Raw genomic sequence first — 21,498 nt, forward strand, 5'->3', positions numbered from 1 at the left:
CAGCCGGGGAGGGGCCTTCTGGCCCAGTGGGGGCAGAGTGGGGCGAGGGTGGGGAGTCCGTATCCATCCGGCACACATCACCAGGGCATCGCAGCACCCATAGGCCCATCGCCCATCAGTGTGACGTGCTGCCCAGCCCTCGCTGCAGGACTGGGTCCATGGCGATGGAGCAGCGTGGGAGTTTGCCAAGGCAGGTCCATGGGCTGACCAAGCTCCTCCAGAGCGCTGGCTGTCCCCTCGCTCCTCCCCAGCCCCGCTGCCCTGCATTATGTGGGGCATGCTGCCCAAGGAGGGAACAGCCCCGTGTCCCCGCCCCTCCCCATGCAGCCTGGGCACAGTTCCATGGCTCGCTCTGGTTTATTGCTCTGGCGGCTGCCAGTCTCTGAGAACAGGAATCAGGAGACGGCGTGGGGGGTGCAGTGCCCTGGGGGGGGTCCCAGAGCCCAGCTCAGCCGGCGGAATGGACCGTCCTGCACCAGGCACCCCCCAGTCCAGTCCAGGTCCATCGAGCAGCGCTGCCTCCTGGAGGGGACACATGGACAGAGCCCGGTGCCCTTCCCTTTCCAAGGGCAGGGTGGCTCAGAGTCCTGGGCTGGGACCCCCGGGGGGGCACCCACCCTTGGTGCCTTCATCACCCCCCCATTGTTGAGATGCTGGCGCCACCTGGGGGCTCCGTGCTATTGGTGCCATCGTGTCCCTTGAGCCATGGGTTCAAGTCCGGGCGACAGCTCGTACCTTGTGCTGCGGCGAGTGCCAGGGGGGTGTCCCTGGGCGCCCTGGCGGGGGTCACAGCAGCTGCTTGTTGCGCTTGGGGATGATCTTCCGGACCGTCCTGCGCTCCGAGATGTTGCGTTTGACCTTCACGCCGGCAGGCGGCGGGTCCAGGTTGAGCGAGGGGCTGGAGTGCGACTTGATGAGGCCGAGCCCCTCGTCAGCCGAGTCGGAGCCCCCGAGCCGTGCCTCCCACTGCTCCAGCTCCTCGGAGCCCCCGCACAGCCGCGCCTCCAGCAGCTTCACGTAGGTCTCATAGCGGCGCTTCTGCAAGGGCGAGCGCAGCGTGAGCCCTGGCTGCAGCCAGCTCTGGGGGGCAACACGCCAGGCAGGGGAACAGCCACACAGCATGGCGGGGGTGGGGCACGGGTCCCCAGCCTGGGGTGCCCTGAGATCTTCCCTTTAGTGCTAGTCCCCTCCCCAGCAGCATAGTGCCCCCTGCTGAGCCCCTACCTCACCCCCTTCCACCCAGCACCCCCTGCTGAGCCTGCCCCCCCGCAGCCCGGTGCCCCCTGCTAAGGCCCCATCCCACGCCCTGCTGAGCTCCTGCCCTTCCCCCAGCAGCATAGCGCCCCCTGCTGAGCCCCCACCCTGCCCCCTGCTGAGCCCCCACTCTGCCCCCTGAAGCCCAGTGCCCCCTGCTGAGCCCTCACTCTGCCCCCTGCTGAGCCCCCACTCCACACCCTGCAGCACAGCACTCCCCTGCTGAGCCCCCGCCCACTGCTCCCCGCAGCACAGCAGCCCGGTCGAGCCCCCTGGCTCTGAGCTGTCCCTACTGAGGACACTATAAGGTGGATAGAAAGCTGGCTAAATCGTCGGGCTCAACGGGTAGTGATCAATGGCTCCATGTCTAGTTGGCAGCCGGTATCTGGCGAAGTGCCCCAAGGGTCGGTCCTGGGGCCAGTTTTGTTCAATATCTTCATAAATGATCTGGAGGATGGTGTGGATTGCACCCTCAGGAAGTTTGCAGATGACACTAAACTGGGAGGAGTGGTAGATACGCTGGAGGGTAGGGATAGGATACAGAGGGCCCTAGACAAATTGGAGGATTGAGCCAAAAGAAATCTGATGAGGTTCAACAAGGACAAGTGCAGAGGCCTGCGCTTAGGACGGAAGAATCCCATGCACCGCTACAGCCTAGGGACCGAATGGCTAGGCAGCAGTTCTGCAGAAAAGGACCTAGGGGTTATAGGGGAGGAGAAGCTGGATAGGAGTCAACAGTGGGCCCTTGTTGCCAAGAAGGCTAACGGCATTTTGGGCTGTATAAGTAGGGGCATTGCCAGCAGATCGAGGGACGTGATTGTTCCCCTCTATTTGACATTGGTGAGTCCTCATCTGGAGTACTGTGTCCAGTTTTGGGCCCCACACTACAAGAAGGATGTGGAAACATTGGAAAGAGTCCAGCGGAGGGCAACAAAAATGATTAGGGGACTGGAGCACATGACTTATGAGGAGAGGCTGAGGGAACTGGGATTGTTTAGTCTGCGGAAGAGAAGAGTGAGGGGGGATTTGAAAGCTGCTTTCAACTACCTGAGAGGTGGTTCCAGAGAGGATGGATCTAGACTGTTCTCAGTGGTACCAGATGACAGAACAAGGAGTAATGGTCTCAAGTTGCAGTGGGGAAGGTCTAGGTTGGATATTAGGAAAAATTTTTTCACTAGGACGGTGGTGAAGCACTGGAATGGGTTCCCTAGGGAGGTGGTAGAATCTCCTTCCTTAGAGGTTTTTAAGGTCAGGCTTGACAAAGCCCTGGCTGGGATGATTTAGTTGGGGATTGATCCTGCTTTGAGCAAGGGGTTGGACTAGATGACCTCCTGAGGTCCCTTCCAACCCTGATATTCTGTGATTCTATGACACAGCGACCTCCGTGCCCGCCCCCAGGGCAGTGCCCACCTCATAGAGCAGATACTCCTTCTTGAGCCGATACTCCTCCAGGTCGCGACCCCGGCCCCGCTTGTCGGGCAGGTTCCGCTGGTGCTCACCCAGCTCGTCAGAGAACTTGTCCATCCACCCCTCGTGGGCCTGGTGCTGCTCCTCCTGCCGGGACACGGGCTCAGTCAAGGGGTCCCCCACACATGCCAGGAACCCTCCATGGGAACCACAGCCACTGAGGTGGAGGGGATGCCACGACAAGCAGCCAATCGATGGGGCACAGGGCCGCCATGGGCTGAGCCGGGAAGCTGATCAAGCCACCACCTATGGTGCTCTGATGGGCCCACAAATCCACGAAGGGGCAGAGCCCATGGGGGGTACTTGGGGGGGGGGGGCACCAGGGGGCAAAACTGAGCCAAGGAAGATGCCCCTGTCAGTGAGCCCCTCAGGCTGGGGAGAAAACCACCAGAGGGCCTGGGGTCCCATGACTGGGAGTCGCTGAGGTGCCTGGGGGTCCCGTTGCTGGGGGCCCTGGGGGTCCCATCACTGGGAGTGGTTGAGGGGCCTGGGGGTCCCGGTGCTGGGGAATCAGTGAGGGACCCTGGGGGTCCCATCATTGGGGGATCCTGTGGCTGGCAGTCGCTGAGGGCTCTGGGGGTCCTTTCACTGGGGAATCGCTGAGGGCCCTGGGGGTCCCATGGCTGGCAGTCGCTGATGGGTCTGGGGGTCCCATCACTGGGGGGTCCCATGGCTGGGAGTCGCAGAGGGGCCCTGGGGGTCCCGTGGTTGGGGGGTCCCATGGCTGGCAGTCGCTGAGGGCCCTGGGGGTCCCGTGGCTGGCGGGTCACGTGGCTGGCAGTCGCTGAGGGCTCTGGGGGTCCTTTCACTGGGGAATCGCTGACAGCCCTCGGGGTCCCATGGCTGTCAGTCGCTGATGGGTCTGGGGAGTCCCGTGGCAGGGAGTCGCTGAGGGCCCTGGGGGTCCCGTCACTGAGGGTTCCATGGCTGGCAGTGGCTGGGGGTCCCGTGGCTGGCAGTCGCGGAGGAGCCCTGGGGGTCCCGTCACTGGCAGTCACTCGGGCAGCCCTGCCCCATAACCACGGGTGTCAGCACCGGGGAGCTCACCAGGGAGCTGCGGCTCTGTGCTGTGGGCAGGATGGGCCGGATGAACTTGCGCTGGGAGCCCACAGCCGCCGGGAAGGGCGGAGATGAGAACATGGCGGCCACCAGGTTGATGCGGGAGATCCAGGAGCTCATCTCCTCGGCGCTTCTGGGGAGGAGAGAGGGAGGAGAGAGGGAGAGACTGGGGTGTGGGTTCTGGGAGGAGGCCACGCCCTGGGGCCTGAGTGGGAGCAGAGACTCTCAGGGGTGAAGGCTCCAACTGGCTGCCCCTGGCTGGGTCCCAGTCTGTGGTCAGCTCCCAGGGCAGATGCAGTGGGGGCTGTGGGTCGGGAGTGAGGGGCATGGGCAGAGCTCCTGCTAGGAACGCAGAGCCATGTAACATGTAGTGCTCCCGGGGTGGCATGGGCAGCAGGCCCCAGGACAGGGGGGACTGAGGTAAAGGAGCAGGGAGAGTGTGCCTCAGGGTGTGGGGCAGCGGGGGCAGCATGTCCAGGACAGGGTGGGGGGCAGTGTGCCCTGGCCAGGGAAGAAGGACAGGGCGGGGGGGCATCGTGCCCAGGACGGGACAGGGGGATGGGGCTGCATGCCCAAGATGGGGGCAGTGTACTCAGGTGGGGAGGATAGCGTGCCCAGGTGGGGAGGGGCAGTGTGCCCTGACCCAGGGGAGAAGGGCAGGACGGGGAGCATCGTGCCCAAGGCAGGGAAGAGGGCAGCATCCCCTGGTTGGGGGGATGAGCCCGGGATGGGGACAGTGTACCCAGGGCGGGAGGTCCCATGCCTGGGGGGCACTCACAGCGCCTGGAAGAGGAAGATGCGCCAGTCGGCCGTCTGGAGGCGGAAGACATGTGGCCGCTTGTTGTACTTGGAGGCTCTCTCGGCTAGTGCATGGTGCACCCCGATCGGCTCCTCCATGCCTGGCACGTCAACCCGGGTCTCATCCTGTGAGGAAGGGGCACATGGAGCATGAGCCAAGAGGCGGGAGCAGACAGCCCTGCCCAGAGCCCTAGCCCCCGCCTGGCACAGCCCGTCTGCCCCCACTGCCTGCCCCTTGTGCCCCCATGCCAGGGACCTGCTCCCAGGGCGCTCCTGCTCCGTGGGTTGGGCCAGGGGTGCTGGGCCTGGCTGGTGTCTGCCGGGGGCTCCCACTGGCCATCAGGGAGACACAGATCTGAGCCACAAAGAGCCCCCAAAGCCACATTAGATATGGTATCCCCCAGACACGGGATGGGGCTGGGGATTAGACCCTTAAGGGCTGCTCTCCCCATGCCTCCAGCCCCATGGCGCTGCCCACCCCCCTCCCTGCACCCCCAACCCCATGGCACTGCCCACCACTCCCCACACCCCCAGCCCCAAAGCAGGACCCCAGCATTACCTTGAGGAAGTAGAGCACCATCCCCTTGAGCACCGTGTAGAAGGTTTTCCAGCCTCGCTTCCCCCAGGGTGCTGGAAAGGCAAAGGTCATGCAGGGTGAGACCCCAGCCCCTCCCGCCCCAGGGAGGGTGAGACCGCCACCCGCCCCAGCCCGTGATGGGTGTCACCCTCCAATGCTGGTTTCCCGGGGTGACAAGCGTCACACACACACGCGCACATGCTGGTTGCTGGGGCGACAGGCATCACCCCTCCCCCCTGCGCTGGTTGCCAGGTGATGGGTGTCACTGTCCCACGCTGGTTGCTGGGGCGACAGGCATCACCCCTCCCCCCTGCGCTGGTTGCCAGGTGATGGGTGTCACTGTCCCACGCTGGTTGCTGGGGCAACAGGCATCACCCCTCCCCCCTGCGCTGGTTGCCAGGTGATGGGTGTCACTGTCCTGCGCTGGTTGCTGGGGCGACAGGCATCACCCCTCCCCCCTGCGCTGGTTGCCAGGTGATGGGTGTCACTGTCCCACACTGGTTGCTGGGGCAACAGGCATCACCCCTCCCCCCTGCGCTGGTTGCCAGGTGATGGGTGTCACTGTCCTGCGCTGGTTGCTGGGGCGACAGGCATCACCCCGCCCCACTGCGCTGGTGGTGTCACTCCTGCCCCCATGCTGATTGCCAGGCAACGGATGTCACTCCCCCCCCATCCTGGTTGCCAGGCAATGGGTGTCACTGCTCCGCCCCCTGCTGGTTGCCGGGGAGACGGATGACACTCACTCTTCTTGCCATCGGCTTCAGCGTGCACCTTGCGGGCGAGCTGCCCCTCCTTGTACGTGGTGGCCTTGGCGTCCTGGGTCAGCGTCAGGAAGGGGTTACTTTTCTTCCGGCTGGACGGGGTGCTGGGCGGCCGGGGTGTCAGGGCACTGACCAGCTCCTCCTCGTCCCTGCAGGGGGAGCCACAGTGCCCGGCATTACAGGCTGGGCTGGCAAGGTGCCCCCCCGGGGTCAGAAAGGAACAGGCCGGGGTTTGTGTCCCCCCCCTCGCCTCCCCACGGTCAGAATGGAACAGGTTGTGGCTCCCCCCATCAGAATGGACCATGCCATTGACCAGCGGGTGGAATGGGGGCTGGACCAGGCTGTACGGCTCCCGGGAGGGACCATTGCAGGCAGCGGGGGCAGTGGGAGGCTGGCGGGGCCCCGGGTACTCACATGGCCCACTCCAGCTTCTCGTTGCGGATGGAGTAATACAGGGCCTGCCAGGAGAGCAACAGGGCGTCAGAGTGGCCACGCCCCCCTGAGAGCCCCGCCCCCTGCCTGGGGCAGGCCGCACGCTGCCCCCTAGCAGCCACAGAGCCGGGGGTCCCTGCCTCCCTCTGGCGCTACCCTGGGCAGGGCTCTTCCTTCCGCAGCCAGGCTCTGCAGGGACAGCCCTCGCCAGGACTGCTGGGCACCCCCATCGGAGGGGGTGTCACCCTTGCTGCAATCACCGCGACCCCACGTCCGTTCCCTGGGCTGTCTCCCCAAGGGCATGGCAGGAATGGGCCTGGGCTCTGGGATTAGCCGGGTTCCTCCCCCACACAGGGCCACGTGGAGCCCTGTCACCCTCCCCACCCCATGCAGCACAGACACTGGGGGCAGGGTGCCAGGGATAGGTAGAGATAGCTAGAGGGGGTCGATGGGGATAGCTAGATAGATTAGATAGAGGGGGTCGATGGGAATAGATAGCTGAATAGATAGCTAGAGGGGGTCGATGGGGATAGCTAGATAGATTAGATAGAGGGGGTCGATGAGGGTAGATAGCTAAAGGGGGTCGATGGGGTAGCTAGATAGATTAGATAGAGGGGGTCGATGGGAATAGATAGCTGAATAGATAGCTAGAGGGGGTCGATGGGGATAGCTAGATAGATTAGATAGAGGGGGTCGATGAGGGTAGATAGCTAGAGGGGGTCGATGGGGTAGCTAGATAGATTAGATAGAGGGGGTCGATGGGGATAGATAGCTAGAGGGGGTCGATGAGGATAGCTAGATAGATTAGATAGAGGGGGTCGATGGGGATAGATAGCTAGAGGGGGTCGATGAGGATAGATAGCTGCATAGCTAGCTAGAGGGGATCGATGGGGATAGATAGATTAGATAGAGGGGGTCGATGGGGATAGATAGATAGATAGATAGATAGATAGATAGAGTGTGTAGGGTAGATAGATACGGGGGTGGATGGACATATTTGTGGCAGGATGGACAGACAGACAGGTGACCAGATGGAGGGTGCAGTGGGTGGACACACAGCCGGGTAGGTATTGGGGCCCGCCAGGCCCTCAGCTGGCATGCAGGCCAGAAGCTCTTGACACCAGCAGCACCAGCTCGCCTGGCCGAGGGGTTCAGTACCTTGAGCTGATCTTTGGGGAAGTTCTGCCCGTCCCTCATACCATCAAGGTTGGTTACAAACTCGTGGCAGGTCATGCTGCGGCCGATGTTCTGCAGCCACAAGGGGGCGATGGTGCGACGCACACAGGGATGGGAGACGCACACAGGGGTGGGAGACGCACACAGGGGTGGGAGAAACGTGGATCACAGTGAGAACAGGGCTGGGTTTGTGCCCGTGTGGCACTTCGTGCTGCCCAGCGCACATGGCTCCCACACATGTCCTCCCCACCCCAGGCCAGGGCCAGCACCAGGCCCAGGGGCACTGACCCCACACAGCCTGGATAATGGAGCCAAATGATCTTTCTAGCACTCAGAGCCTGCTGCTCCCAAAGCCCTGGAGGGGAGCTGCGCCGGGGCTATGACACACTGTTACATGGTGCTACATCCAGCCAGCAGAGGGCAGCTGTGCCATGTCTGGCCCCCTGTAGTGCTGGCCAGGGCCACAAACACAGGCTGACGGAGGAGGCGCCCACGGTTCCATCCTGCCGGCTGACAACTCAGCTGGGGGGTGGGCCCTGCTCCCCTCTCACTGCTAGCCTGCCAGTGACAACATGGCTATCCCAGTGACGGGCAGCCTCCCCTTAAATCACTCCTTGCCCCTAAGAATACAAAGCGAGGGGGGGTGGCAGGAAGGAGCAGAACCCAGGAGTCCGGGGGCCAGGTCTGTGCTGGAGCCTGCTTGGGCACATCCCTCCAAGCCCGTGTTTCTGCACACAGGCACTCCCCTGTTCACACACATGCTCGATCTTGGGCAAACAACCTGTGTGATTCACATGCGTGCATACCCAGGACCTTGTGCCCACACTCACACAGCATTTTGCCCTGGAGCTGCAGCATGGAGCCATGATGCATCTGGGCGGGGGGTGCTGTTCTCAGGGGTGACCTTCCCCTGCCCCAGGGTGAATCACGGGCACAGCTCCTCCTGGGTACGAGGCCTGGGGTCCCACACAGAACAGCTGCCGGGGCACAGCTGGGCACGGTCAGGCACCAGGGGTGACTCCCAGAGCAGCAGGAGAAGGGGAGTTTGCAGGACCAGTCGCTGCACTGCCCAACTCCCCAGATCAGCCAAAGGCTAATGGGACCCTTGAGCAGTGCTGGGATTAGAGTGGGTGTCCCTGGGGCACCCACAGTGTGACCAGGGACAGCTAGGTGAGGGCCAAGGAGACCCACCCAGTAAAGTGAAATGCCAGCCAAAACCAGTGGGCAGCCCCAGCTCCAAGGATTTCCCTCCCGCGTGACACGGGCATACTCTAGCATGCACAAACCCATGAGCAACGCCTGGGCAGGCATCCAGACGGCTGGGCACACGAGTATGTGTGAGATCACGGAGCCTGTGTCCACGCATGTGCGCGCTAACTGGAGGCCTGTCCCGCCCCGGACTGAGCCTGCCGATTTGCTAACAAGCTTTTTAGCCTTGCTTTTTCATGCAATCGGTTCCCTTAGTGACTGGCGCTGGCGAAAAGGGCCAGATGGACGGACCATCCCTTCCCCCCCGCTGCTGAATCCCAGAACATGCACAGCCATCTGACCCCAGTCCTCACCCCGCCCTTCGAGGCGGAGCTCTGTCTCCATGGCCCAGGACCTCGTGAGCCCTCCCTGCTGGAGATGGGCTGAGCCCCCCATCTCATTGCACACTCGCACCAAAGCACTCACCGATGGGAACCACCGGGGAGAGGGCACGTCCTGCTACCAACCCCATTCCCCTTCTGTGCCCAACTGCACGAAACAGCCCAGCTCTGGACACCGCCTTGGCATGGCCAGTCAGGCCACACTCTGGGCTTGGTTGGTGAGATCCCCATTGAACCCCCCCACCCCTCCGTGCCCCTGGGCTTACCTGCCCATGCAGGTCCGTATTGAGCAGCATGACGGCGCAGGTCAAGGTGTGCACAGCATCTAGGGGCAGAGAGGGAGCGTGTTTGGCATGGAGCCAGCCTGGGGGTCCATCTGCAGAGCCCACTGGGTGTGGACAGCAGGGGTCCCACACCCCTCCAGGGCACAGATCGCCCCACCCGGCACCTCTCCCAGGCAGGCACCGTGGCAACCTCCCGGCAAGCAATCCCAGCTCTCAGTGGCACAGCTCCTCCCCCGCCATCTACTGAGTGCTGGGGTGGAGGTAGGGCAGGGCAATCATGGGCATTTGTGTGGGGGCAGTGGGGAATCCCAAAACACCTTCATCCCGGGGCTCCGAAGAAAACCTGGGCATCCCAGCCAAACTCCAGCTCCATTCATCCCCACCATCCCTAACCCTAACCCTCACCCCTCCCTCAAGCTTCCTGTGGGCAGCACTCTTCACTTCCTGTCTTAAACTGGCCTGCAGCCTTGTGGTACCGTTAAACAGTTGCCTGGTTCCAGCCCAGAGGTGGCAGGTGCTGTGAGCACTCTGAATGGCCCGGGAGCTGGGAGGGTTCATGGCTGCCAGGCGCTGGCCCGGGTGCATTGCCGCTCTTTAGAAGCATGGTGGTCCTGCCTCTCAAGCACCCTGTAGAGGAGGGATGGGAATCACTGCCTCCTAGTGGGGTGGGGAAACTGAGGCACAGAGCAGCACCGGTCCCGTGGGGAGTGAGTGACAGTGTCAGGTCCAGGATACGTCAGACCCTAGGGTGCCTGTGAGCCGGGGCGGGGATGTGGGGGGCCCGGGGAGCTCACCTGCCGAGGGGAAGGCGTCGGGGTTGCTGAGGTGATAGCGCTTAGAGAAATGTCTGAGGATCCGCTCCCGCTCCTGCGTCTCCCCAGTCAGCACGAAGGCCTTGAGGAAGGACCTGCCCAGCACACAGGAGACACCACCCGGAGAGACTTGCAGCTGGCACCTAGACTGGCTGGATCCTCTCCTCTCCCCACCCTGCGCATGCCGCTCGTCTGCTGCTCTGCAGCCCCAGGTATGTTTGTACAGCCCCTGGCCCCCTGTGGCCCCAGGCCCGTGCAACAGGGACTCTGCCTCCCCGGACCCAGAGATGTGTAGCCTGGGGGCTCTCTCTGCCTGGGGCTGATCAGCTGTTTGCTCCAATCCCCGCCCCCCCTCCCCACATCTGCCCTATTTAGCTTGTCAGCTCTTTGGGGTGGGAACTGTCCAGTACGCTGTGTGTCCAGGGCCTGGCACCATGGGGCCCTCTCTGGCTGGCCTTAGGTCCGGTCATCAGCAGCATGGTCCGATGCTGAGATGAGGAATTAATAGCGCTGCCCTGAGCGTCCCCTCCCTCTGCCCCCCTCCCTGCAGGCTTTCGTCCCATGCTGCTCCCCTGGGAAACGCTCTGGACGGGTCTGCGGTGCCCTTACCTGAGGGCCCGGTCCAGAGTCTGCCCGCTGAACTGGAAGAAGGCGAGGTACTCCTCCGCCACCTGCCGGCTGAACTCGTTGCTGGGAACCAACACATGCAGATCAGAGCAGTGCAGAGCTGAGCTCCGGGCTACTCCAGCCCCAGCGTCTCCCAGCAGGGGGCGCTGTGGGGGGCCGGGGCAGGGCACTGGCTGTGGGGGAAGCTCCCAGCTACTCCAGCCCCAGCCTTGGGCACTGTGGGGAGTGGGGCAGGGCACTGGCTGTGGGGGGAGCTCCTGGCTACTCCAGCCCTCCCAGTAGGGGGCACTCCAGAACACCATCCATCTTGCCCGAAACGTCACTTAAGTCCTTACTTCTTCCTGAGGTAGGAGGCCACCTGCGACCTCTTGAAGCCGTCCAGGTGGTAAAGCCTTGCTGCCAGCCGCTGAGCTGCCCCTTGGTCCCCAGAGGCCCCGTTGGCAAGGAGGGCCCCGTCGGGCTGCAACACTTCCAGGTCTCCTGGCTTCTCCCCTGCGTCCTCCTCCTTGGGAAACCTGAGGGGGCGGATGGCGGTGTCAACAGCAAGGGGAGGCCCCTCCCATCACTGCCCTCCCCATGGCTGAGTCCAGCCCTCTTCTGCAGCAGCCTGCTGGGAGGGGAGGCACTGGCTGCGAGGCCCAGCTCTACCCCCCCGCTGGGCAGTGTAAGTGGCGCGTGGGGTCTTGTGATCTGCCCCTCTGTGCGCGGCGCTCAGACACGGGTCTGTGGATAAGTGAGATTAAGAGTCCTACTACGGCGGCTGCTGCCTCTGAGCTCTCTTTGTTAGCTCATGGGGCCAAGGCCGCGGTTTGGAAGCTGGGTTCTCATCCTGCTTCCCCATTAGGGGTGAGCAAATCCTATATCAGCTCATGTGTGCATCAAAGAGCCGTCAGGGAGTAGGGCTGGGAGGAGCGCACACCTGCAGTCTGTGAAAGGAAGGCTGGTCAAGTGGTTAGCCTGAAACCTGGGTTCAATTCCCCATGTGACCTTACTTAGACCCAGATCCTCCATGTTAGGCTCCTAATTCCCCTTGGCAATCAGGAGCCTAAATATCTCTGAGGATCTGGGCCTCAGGCCCCACTAGGGTTGCCAACTTTCTAATTGCACAAAATCAAACACAAAACACAAAAAAGAGGCTTACAAGAAGTGGAAGATTGGACAAATGACCAGGGATGAGTATATAAATATTGCTCGGGCATGTAGGAATGAAATCAGGAAGGCTAAATCACACCTGGAGTTGCAGCTAGCGAGGGATGTTAAGAGTAACAAGAAGGGTTTCTTCAGGTATGTTAGCAATAAGAAGAAAGCCAAGGAAAGTGTGGGCCCCTTACTAAATGAGGGAGGCAACCTAGTGAGAGAGGATGTGGAAAAAGCTAATGTACTCAATGCTTTTTTTGCCTCTGTCTTCACGAACAAGGTCAGCTCCCAGACTACTGCACTGGGCAGCACAGCATGGGAAGGAGGTGACCAGCCCTCGGTGGAGAAAGAAGTGGTTCGGGACTATTTAGAAAAGCTGGACGTGCACAAGTCCATGGGGCCAGATGCGTTGCATCCAAGAGTGCTAAAGGAATTGGCGGCTGTGATTGCAGAGCCATTGGCCATTATCTTTGAAAACTCATGGCGATCCGGAGAAGTCCCGGAAGACTGGAAAAAGACTAATGTAGTGCCCATCTTTAAAAAAGGGAAGAAGGAGGATCCTGGGAACTACAGGCCTGTCAGCCTCATCTCCGTCCGTGGAAAAATCATGGAGCAGGTCCTCAAGGAATCAATCCTGAAGCACTTAGAGGAGAGGAAAGTGATCAGGAACAGTCAGCATGGATTCACCAAGGGCAAGTCATGCCTGACTAACCTAATTGCCTTCTATGATGAGATAACTGGCTCTGTGGATGAAGGGAAAGTGATGGACGTGTTGTTCCTTGACTTTAGCAAAGCTTTTGACACGGTCTCCCACAGAATTCTTGCCAGCAAGTTAAAGAAGTATGGGCTGGATGAATGCACTACAAGGTGGGTAGAAAGTTGGCTAGATTGTCGGGCTGAACAGGTAGTGATCAATGGCTCCATGTCTAGTTGGCAGCCGGTGTCAAGTGGAGTGCTCCAGGGGTCGGTCTTGGGGCCGGTTTTGTTCAATATCTTCATAAATGATCTGGAGGATGGTGTGGATTGCACCCTCAGCAAGTTTGCGGATGACACTAAACTGGGAGGAGTGGTAGATACGCTGGAGGGGAGGGATAGGATACAGAGGGACCTAGACAAATTGGAGGATTGGGCCAAAAGAAATCTGATGAGGTTCAACAAGGACAAGTGCAGAGTCCTGCACTTAGGACGGAAGAATCCCATGCACCGCTACAGACTAGGGACCGAATGGCTTGGCAGCAGCTCTGCAGAGAAGGACCTAGGGGTGACAGTGGACGAGAAGCTGGATATGAGTCAGCAGTGTGCCCTTGTTGCCAAGAAGGCCAATGGCATTTTGGGATGTATAAGAAGGGGCATAGCGAGCAGATCGAGGGATGTGATCGTTCCCCTCTATTCGACATTGGTGAGGCCTCATCTGGAGTACTGTGTCCAGTTTTGGGCCCCACACTTCAAGAAGGATGTGGATAAATTGGAGAGAGTCCAGCGAAGGGCAACAAAAATGATTAGGGGTCTGGAAAACATGACTTATGAGGAGAGGCTGAGGGAACTGGGATTGTTCAGTCTACAGAAGAGAAGAATGAGGGGGGATTTGATAGCTGCTTTTAACTACCTGAAAGGTGGATCCAAAGAGGATGGATCTAGACTATTCCCAGTGATAGCAGATGACAGGACAAGGAGTAATGGTCTCAAGTTGCAGTGGGGGAGATTTAGGTTGGATATTAGGAAAACCTTTTTCACTAGGAGGGTGGTGAAACACTGGAATGCGTTACCTAGGGAGGTGGTGGAATCCCCTTAGAAGTTTTTAAGGTCAGGCTTGAGAAAGCCCTGGCTGGGATGATTTAGTTGGGATTGGTCCTGCTCTGTGCAGGGAGTTGGACTACATGACCTCCTGAGGTCCTTTCCAGCCCTGATGGTCTGTGATTCTATGATTCTGTGAAACACCCCTGCCCCGAAGCCCTGCCCCCACTCACTCCATCCCTCCTCCCTCCTTCAGTCGCTCTCCCTGACCCTCACTCACTTTCACCGGGCTGGGGCATGGGGGTTGGGGTGCGGGCTCTAGGCTGGGGGTGCAGGCTTTGGGTGGGGCCAGAAATGAGGGGTTCAGGGTAAAGGTGATGGCTCTGGCTGGGGGTGCGGGCTCTGGGTGAGACTTGGGAGGAGAGGTTTGGGGTGCAGGAGGGGACTCAGGCCTGGGGCAGGGACAGTGGCGGATTAATGATTTTGCTGCCCCTAGACCCTGAAATAATTGGTGCCCCCCCGCCCCACCCCACCCCAGCTCACCTCCGCTCCGCCTCCACCCCTGAGCGCGCCACCGGGTCCTGCTTCTCCCCGCTCCCTGCCAGGGCTTATGCGGGAAACAGGTTTGCGAAGGGGGGGAAGGCAGCGCACTCAGGAGCAAAGGTGGGGCCGGGGTCGGGATCTGGGGAAGGGGACCAATAGGGGCAGGGAGGGGGTGGGGAATGGGGGCGGGGAAGGGGTGGAGTTGGGGTGGGGCCGGGGGCGCAAACCGGTGCCGGGGGAAGCACCCTCTGGCTGCTCTTATAAATTTGCTGCCCCTGCAAATTTGCAAGCCTAGGCGTTAATAAGCCGCTGGGCAGGGGGTTCGGGTGTTGGGGGGTGTGGACTCCGGAGGCAGTTTGGGTGTGGGAGGGGACTCCGGGCTGGGCTGGGGGTTCGGGTGTTGGGGGGTGTGGACTCCGGAGGCAGTTTGGGTGTGGGAGGGGACTCCGGGCTGGGCTGGGGGTTCGGGGTGCAGGTCCTGGCAGCACTTACCGCGGCTCCCAGAAAGCGGCCGCCAGGTCCCTGCAGTGCAGCCCTAGGCGCATGGGCAGCAGGGAGGCTTCGCTTGCTGCCCTTGTGCCTGCAGGCACCGCCCCTGCAGCCCTAGAGCCCTTTTTAAAATTTGGCGTCACATTAGCTAGCCTCCAGGCATCTGGTCCAGAAGCTGATTTAACCGATAGGTCACAGACCACAGTTAGTAGTTCTGCAATTTCACATCTGAGTTCCTTCCGAACTCTTGGGTGATACCATCTGGTCCTGGTGACTTACTCATGTTTAATTTATCAATTTGTTCCAAAACCTCTTCTAATGATACCTCCATCTGGGACAGTTCCTCGGATCTGTCACCTAAAAGGAATGGCTCAGGTTTGGGAATCTCCCTCACATCCTCAGCTGTGAAGACCGATGCAAAGAATTCATTTAGTTTCTCTGCAATGGCCTTATCGTCCTTGAGTGCTCCTTTAGCATCAAGATCGTCCAGTGGCCCCACTGGTTGTTAAGCAGCTTCCTGCTTCTGATGGACTTTAAAAAAAACCTGCTTTTACTTTTTGAGTCTTTGGCTAACAGAGAGAGCTGTCTTGCATCCACCCTCACGGCCCTAGCCTGGCTTTGTGCTCAGCCCTGGTGTTCTGCCTTGAGCTGCCCTGAGAAGGAATTCACAGCGATGTCACCTGGTGTTAATCTCCCCTCTCCACCCAGCTCAGCTTGTGAGCCAAGTAAAACTGGGGAGGGCAGGGGACAAAGTCCTGCCTGGGAGAATAATCCTAACAGCAGCAAAGCCCCTTCCCCCGGCGCCCTTCTGAACCAGCACCATGCGGTTACACTCCAGCAAAGCCCCTTCCCCCGGCGCCCTTCTGAACCAGCACCATGCGGTTACACTCTGGGGCGTAACCAGGGATTAGAGTAGCAGCCAACAGAGGGCTGGCACCGGCTGGGGTGGATATCCCAGAGAGAAAGAGAAAGCAAAGCTGCTTGGGTCACCGGCACTGACTCAGGTATCTGGCTGACTGGTTTGGACGTTAACCCTTGCAGCGCATGCGTAGGGCTGCTGGGGGCGCTCTGTGCCCTGCTGGACCCGGTGGGAGCTCTTGGCATCGAAGGGAGGAGATGCGGGCTACCCACTTTGCCAGGATGCATGGGCATCCCCCACAGCCTGGGCTAAACCCACATGGCCCGCAGCTGGGTTCTTGGGCTGGAAGGCCCCAGGACACTGCATGGGGGCCAGCTGTGGGGCGGAGGCTGGACCCTCTTGAGGGAACGTGGGGGTGAAGAGGCGGGCAAATGGCTGGGAGCAGGGGAGGGGTTGAGTGTGCGGGTTTGTCAGCAGCTAGATCAGCAGCGTGGCTGGGGGCTGCGTGTGGGGTGATGGCCAGAGGCAGGCTGGTGAGGGAGAAGAGGGAGCCCAGCTCTGGGGTGGGAGCATGGCAACCCTCCGCACCATGCTCTCTATGCCCCACTTCCAAGGTGCACCAGCTCCAAAGGGTTAACAGCCCAGGGCCGCAGGGCTGGGCAATGCACTGGGCAATACACCGGGCTCTGGGGAGGAGCATGGCCCCACAGGCAGGGGGTAGCAGCACTGCTGGGAAAGGGCTGGGTGCTGCCCCGCTTCACAACTCTAGTTGCCCCTCGGCCTGGCCTGGAGGGCCGGGCTCCCCACACACCATCCAGCCCGGGGGGGCTCATGGGACCGGCTCCCCTCCTGGCATTCCCAGAACTCTGCACAGCACTCTGGATGGGTCCTGTGCACCATAGCGCAGGGCCTGTCAGCTCTCAGGGCGGGGACCGTCTCTGCTCTGGGTCTGTTCAGCGCCCGGCGCCATGGGGGCCTGGCCTGTGACCAGGGCTGCTAGGCACTACCTAATACACCTAATAATGTACAGTGCCAGGGGCCACGGGGGACCTGGCCTGGGCACTGCCGTAATACACCTAATAATGTACAGTGCCAGGGGCCACGGGGGACCTGGCCTGGGCACTGCCGTAATACACCTAATAATGTACAGTGCCAGGGGCCACGGGGGACCTGGCCTGGGCACTGCCGTAATACACCTAATAATGTACAGTGCCAGGGGCCACGGGGGACCTGGCCTGGGCACTGCCGTAATACACCTAATAAATCACCTACAGTGCTTAGCACCATGGGGGCGTGGCCTGGGGCTTAGACACCTTGGCACTACCGTAATACACCTAATAAATCACATGTGTGGGGCTGCTAGGCACTACCATCATACACCTAATAAATCAGATACAGTCCTTGATCTATGGGGGCCTGGCCCTTGACTGAGGTGCCTAGGTGCTACCCTAATACACTTAGTAAATAAGAACAATAACCTCACTGGTGCCAGGGGCAAGGTGCTGAGCATGATGCCAGCCCAGTGAGTGACCTGTCCGTACCAGTCTGGCTGGTGGCTGACAGCCCCCCAGCTGAGGGGATTTGCACTACAGACAGCGATGCTGTGGCTGGGAGTGTGGGGGCTGGCTGGGTGCCCTGCAGCACCCTACGAAGTCAATGCTTGAGGCTGGAGTCAGTGAGGCATCGTCTGGCAAAGCCCACAGGGTCAATGTCTCCTGGGAGCCCACAGCTCAGATTCACTGCCCTGGAAGGGCTTGGCCAGGACAGCCTGCACCCGCCCACAGCCCAGCCCAACAGGGACCAGCAGCCAGCTCGGAGGTTGCATCAGGCTGGTCAGATGTGAGGGTGAGACAGAGCCAGGGAGAGAGAAAGGGCAGCAGAAGGTGGGAGAAAGCAGAGAGCTGGTCATAGTGAGAGGCAGCAGGGCTGGAGCCCAGAGGCTCCGGGGATGGGCACCTCATTAGAGAAAGACAGATGCATTGGATAGCTAGTAACATAGAATCATAGAATATCAGGGTTGGAAGGGACCTCAGGAGGTCATCTAGTCCAACCCCCTGCTCAAAGCAAGACCAATCCCCAATTTTTGCCCCAGATCTCTAAATAGCCTTCTCAAGGATTGAACTCACAACCCTGGGTTTAGCAGGCCAATGCTCAAACCACTGAGCTATCCCTCCCCCATGTGATAGCTAGATCGAGGGGCGCGGGGTCTGGGGATGGCTGGATAGACAGATGGATGGACGGATGCGTAGCAAGTTCCTTTAGCTCTCAGCTATCTCTACCCTCTTGGAGCGCTCGCCAAATGGCTGCCAGCTCTCATCTCAGCCTTCACAGTGCAAAGCTCAGCTCAGCCCCGGTGCCTAACCACAGCCGGAGGATGTCGTGGCTGCCAGAGCCCCACAACCTCCCGCCTGGTTCCCCGTGGCCAGACTCGCGAGCTGGCTTACCCCAAGGTGGGCTCCGGCCTGCCCTCCTCCTCCAGCACAGGCTCATCTCCAAGCGCGGGGGATAGTTCCTCCATCTCCTGCCCCTGTGCCGTGCCGCCCGGCTTCCCCTCCGCTGCGTCAAGCGTCTCAGCCGGGGACTCAGCCTCGGTGACTTCCCCTCGCGGGCAGGAAGTGCTCTGGGATGCCTTCGCCACCAGGCAGGGGGGAGCCGGGCTGCCACAGCCAGGGGCTGGCAGCCCCAAATCCACCTCCTGGCACTGAGCAGGTTCCAAGGTGTGCTGCTGGGAGACCTGGGGGCTCCGGCTGCCTCCGCCCGCAGGGGGACTCGGGGGCCGGAGCTTGCAGGGGCTGGGGTGGTCCCAGTCTTCCTCGTGCAGCAGGGCCGATATCACAGAGGTGCCAGAAGCTGAAAACAGCAAGCCGCCCTCAGGTGGGTCCAGAGCACCACTGAGACCTGCGGGAAGAGTCCACTTACCAATGGTCCCAGCACAGCCCCTGCACCCCAGCCAGCCTCCCGCCCGCCATACGGGGCCAGACCCCTCCTGCCATGGCCCCAGCCAGCCTCCCGCCCGCGATACGGGGCCAGACCCCTCCTGCCGTGGCCCCAGCCAGCCTCCCGCCTGCGATACGGGGCCAGACCCCTCCTGCCATGGCCCCAGCCAGCCTCCCGCCCGCCATACGGGGCCAGACCCCTCCTGCCATGGCTCCAGCCAGCCTCCCGCCCGCGATACGGGGCCAGACCCCTCCTGCCGTGGCCCCAGCCAGCCTCCCGCCCGCGATACGGGGCCAGACCCCTCCTGCCGTGGCCCCAGCCAGCCTCCTGCCCGCGATACGGGGCCAGACCCCTCCTGCCATGGCCCCAGCCAGCCTCCCGCCCGCGATACGGGGCCAGACCCCTCCTGCCGTGGCCCCAGCCAGCCTCCCGCCCGCGATACGGGGCCAGACCCCTCCTGCCGTGGCCCCAGCCAGCCTCCTACCCGTGATACAGGGCCAGACTCCTCCTGCCGTGGCCCCAGCCAGCCTCCCGCCCGCCATACGGGGCCAGACCCCTCCTGCCGTGGCCCCAGCCAGCCTCCCGCCCGCCATACGGGGCCAGACCCCCCTCACTGGCGTAGCCACAGCCAGCCTCCCGCCTGCGAAATGAGCCAGACCCCCAGTTGGCGTGGCCCCAGCCAGCTTCCTGCTTGCGATATGGGCCAGATCCCTAGTGGGTGTGGCCCCAGCCAGCCTCTCGCCTGCAATACGGGGCCAGACCCCCAGCTGCCGTGACCCCAGCCATCCTCCCGCCTGAGATATGGGGCCAGACCCCCAGCTGCCATGGCCCCAGCCAGCCTCCCGCCTGCGATACAGGGCCAAATCCCTAGCGGGTGTGGCACCATGCAGGAGGGTATGGGTCCAGCCGGAGAGCAGTGGCTAGGCCAGAGGGGTCAGATCAGGCTGCAGGGATCCAGCCCCCGTCTCTCCGCTAGCCCCACCCCAGCCATGGAGCTGTCAGGGCAGGGAGCAGCCAGGGGCTGGGCTCACGGAGCCACAGACCGCACAGCTACATCCCTGCAACTCCAGCCAGCTGAGCCCATGCCAGCCCTGCCCGGGGACACTCGGATTGGCTGCTTTCCCCTCAGTACTGACTCCTCCACAAGAGCAGCCAATAGAAATCTGGCAAAGCTCTTCCCCCCCGCCCCCCAGGAGCTGACACCATTCTCATATAAGGGCAGGGGGCAGCTAAAGAGCCCTGCAACCCTTCCCCAAAGTGGGGGGGCAGAACAGATGAGGTGGGGGCAGGACAGAGGGGAAGTAGGGAGGCAGGCAGATGTGATGTCCCTTTCTTTTCCGTAGAATATGACAGACCCCCCACTTTAAGCACGGCATACAGGCCTGGCCCAACTGGCTCAGACCCATGGCCCACCCAGCCTAGTGTCGTCTGGGACAGGGGCTGCACCAGTTGCTGCAGAGAGGCCAGGAACCAGCAGCAGCAGATGGGGTACAGTCTCCCCCCACATTCGGTCTCACAGCCAGCCCCCCACCCCCTGTAGGCCAGGTAAGAGCAATCGCGGAACAGCTGGGTTTCACCCGTGAGTCAGCCGGCTCGTCCCCGAATGGTCCCAGGACTCACCCGACTCCACACTGCACAGGAGAACCGGGGGGCGGCAGACGGCTCCATCTGCCAGCTGGTCGGGGGGGCGGGGCGGGGCCTGGAGAACAAGGAAAGACACATTAGAAGATCTGCAGGAGCCCAAGAACTGCCGGGAACAGAGCAGGGGCCAGGGAGTTGGCTGGTAAGGCCGGGTGCGGCTTCTCTGATCCAGCCTGGCCTCCTGCACAACGCAGGTGGACAATCCAGCCCAGGGCACCCAGATTTTAGAAAGAGACGCCCAAGCTCCATTGGAAAACACTGTGGGGGGATCCATCCCATCCCCACGCCTGCTTAACCCTCCTGCCCGGGAACGACGTGCACTGGGCCTCCCAGCCCACGCTCCTGGCCCCGACCATGGCTGGCACCAGCGAAACTTCCACAATAACCGACTCTGAAATCACCAACCCGGAGGGGAAGTTTCTGCCAGGCCCTGCTAATGAGTGGCTGGCTCAGGCCCTGATGCAGGAGGGTTTATAACATGACTGAAGGTAACCAAGCCTGATTTGCTGCTGAGCCTCTTTTGTTTGTGATCTCTTGTGGCAGGGAATTCCACAGCTTAACTAGGCACTGTGTGTGTTTTTCATTCGCTGCCTTTAACACTCATTGATTGTCTCCTGGCAGGGGCATTACGCAAAACGGCAGGTCCTGCTGTTCTCCCCATCTCTCTCACTCTGTTTTACAGCCCTCTGCCATCTCCCTCCTTCTTCTCCTCTCTAATGCAACAGCCCAGCCCTTGCCTGTCTCTGTTTCTGCTCTGTACTCTTTGGCGACAGGCTAACCTGACCCACAAGGCTGGATGGGAGCTGAGCAGAAATCCCAGTATCCTGGTATTTCTACATCGGTTTTGCTCCTGAATTGGGATAGAAGGCGAAAATGCTGACGTTTTTTGCAGACTGAAAAGGTCAGAAAAATGTCAATTTGGAAATGCTGAAACATTTCGGGTCGGTTCAACGTTCAACCACATCTGTCTATGGAGCCATGGTGCCTCATGGGAGTTATAGTTCTGGTACCTCTTGTTCAATTGTGCTGGATGGGCGGGGCTCCCTGGCTGGACTACATCACCCAGCATGCACCTGCACTCATATGATTCCCATGAGACAGCATGTGGTTCAGTCAGAGGTGAAACCATGATGAATCATGGGAGATGTAGTTCATCCAGGGAGAATCATAGAATATCAGGGTTGGAAGGGACCTCAGGAGGTCATCTAGTCCAACCCCCTGCTCAAAAGCAGGACCAATCCCCAAATAAATCATCCCAGCCAGGGCTTTGTCAAGCCTGACCTTCAAAACTTCTAAGGAAGGAGATTCCACCACCTCCCTAG

The 21,498-nt window shown here is 61.0% G+C and overlaps 1 protein-coding gene across 6 annotated transcripts in view; it reads right to left on the reverse strand.

Moving 5' to 3' along the window:
- Positions 1–338: 338 nt before the first annotated feature.
- Positions 339–21,498, reverse strand: part of PSD4 (pleckstrin and Sec7 domain containing 4) — a 45,324-nt gene continuing 24,164 nt past the window's right edge. For all 6 annotated transcript variants that reach the window (XM_073325345.1, XM_073325342.1, XM_073325346.1 and 3 more), the window contains exons 3-16: positions 20,156–20,234; positions 18,043–18,496; positions 11,172–11,351; positions 10,819–10,899; positions 10,192–10,304; positions 9,380–9,438; positions 7,507–7,596; positions 6,331–6,374; positions 5,899–6,065; positions 5,138–5,208; positions 4,559–4,704; positions 3,769–3,913; positions 2,665–2,808; positions 339–1,038 (exon numbers count right to left, since the gene is read on the reverse strand). In XM_073325345.1, coding sequence (XP_073181446.1) covers positions 787–1,038; positions 2,665–2,808; positions 3,769–3,913; positions 4,559–4,704; positions 5,138–5,208; positions 5,899–6,065; positions 6,331–6,374; positions 7,507–7,596; positions 9,380–9,438; positions 10,192–10,304; positions 10,819–10,899; positions 11,172–11,351; positions 18,043–18,496; positions 20,156–20,234 — 2,025 coding nt within the window. In that variant the 3' untranslated portion in view covers positions 339–786. The remainder of the gene's footprint in view (positions 1,039–2,664; positions 2,809–3,768; positions 3,914–4,558; positions 4,705–5,137; positions 5,209–5,898; positions 6,066–6,330; positions 6,375–7,506; positions 7,597–9,379; positions 9,439–10,191; positions 10,305–10,818; positions 10,900–11,171; positions 11,352–18,042; positions 18,497–20,155; positions 20,235–21,498) is intronic.

This window comes from Lepidochelys kempii, chromosome 26 (assembly GCF_965140265.1).
Source record: "Lepidochelys kempii isolate rLepKem1 chromosome 26, rLepKem1.hap2, whole genome shotgun sequence".
NCBI lineage: Eukaryota > Metazoa > Chordata > Testudines > Cheloniidae > Lepidochelys > Lepidochelys kempii.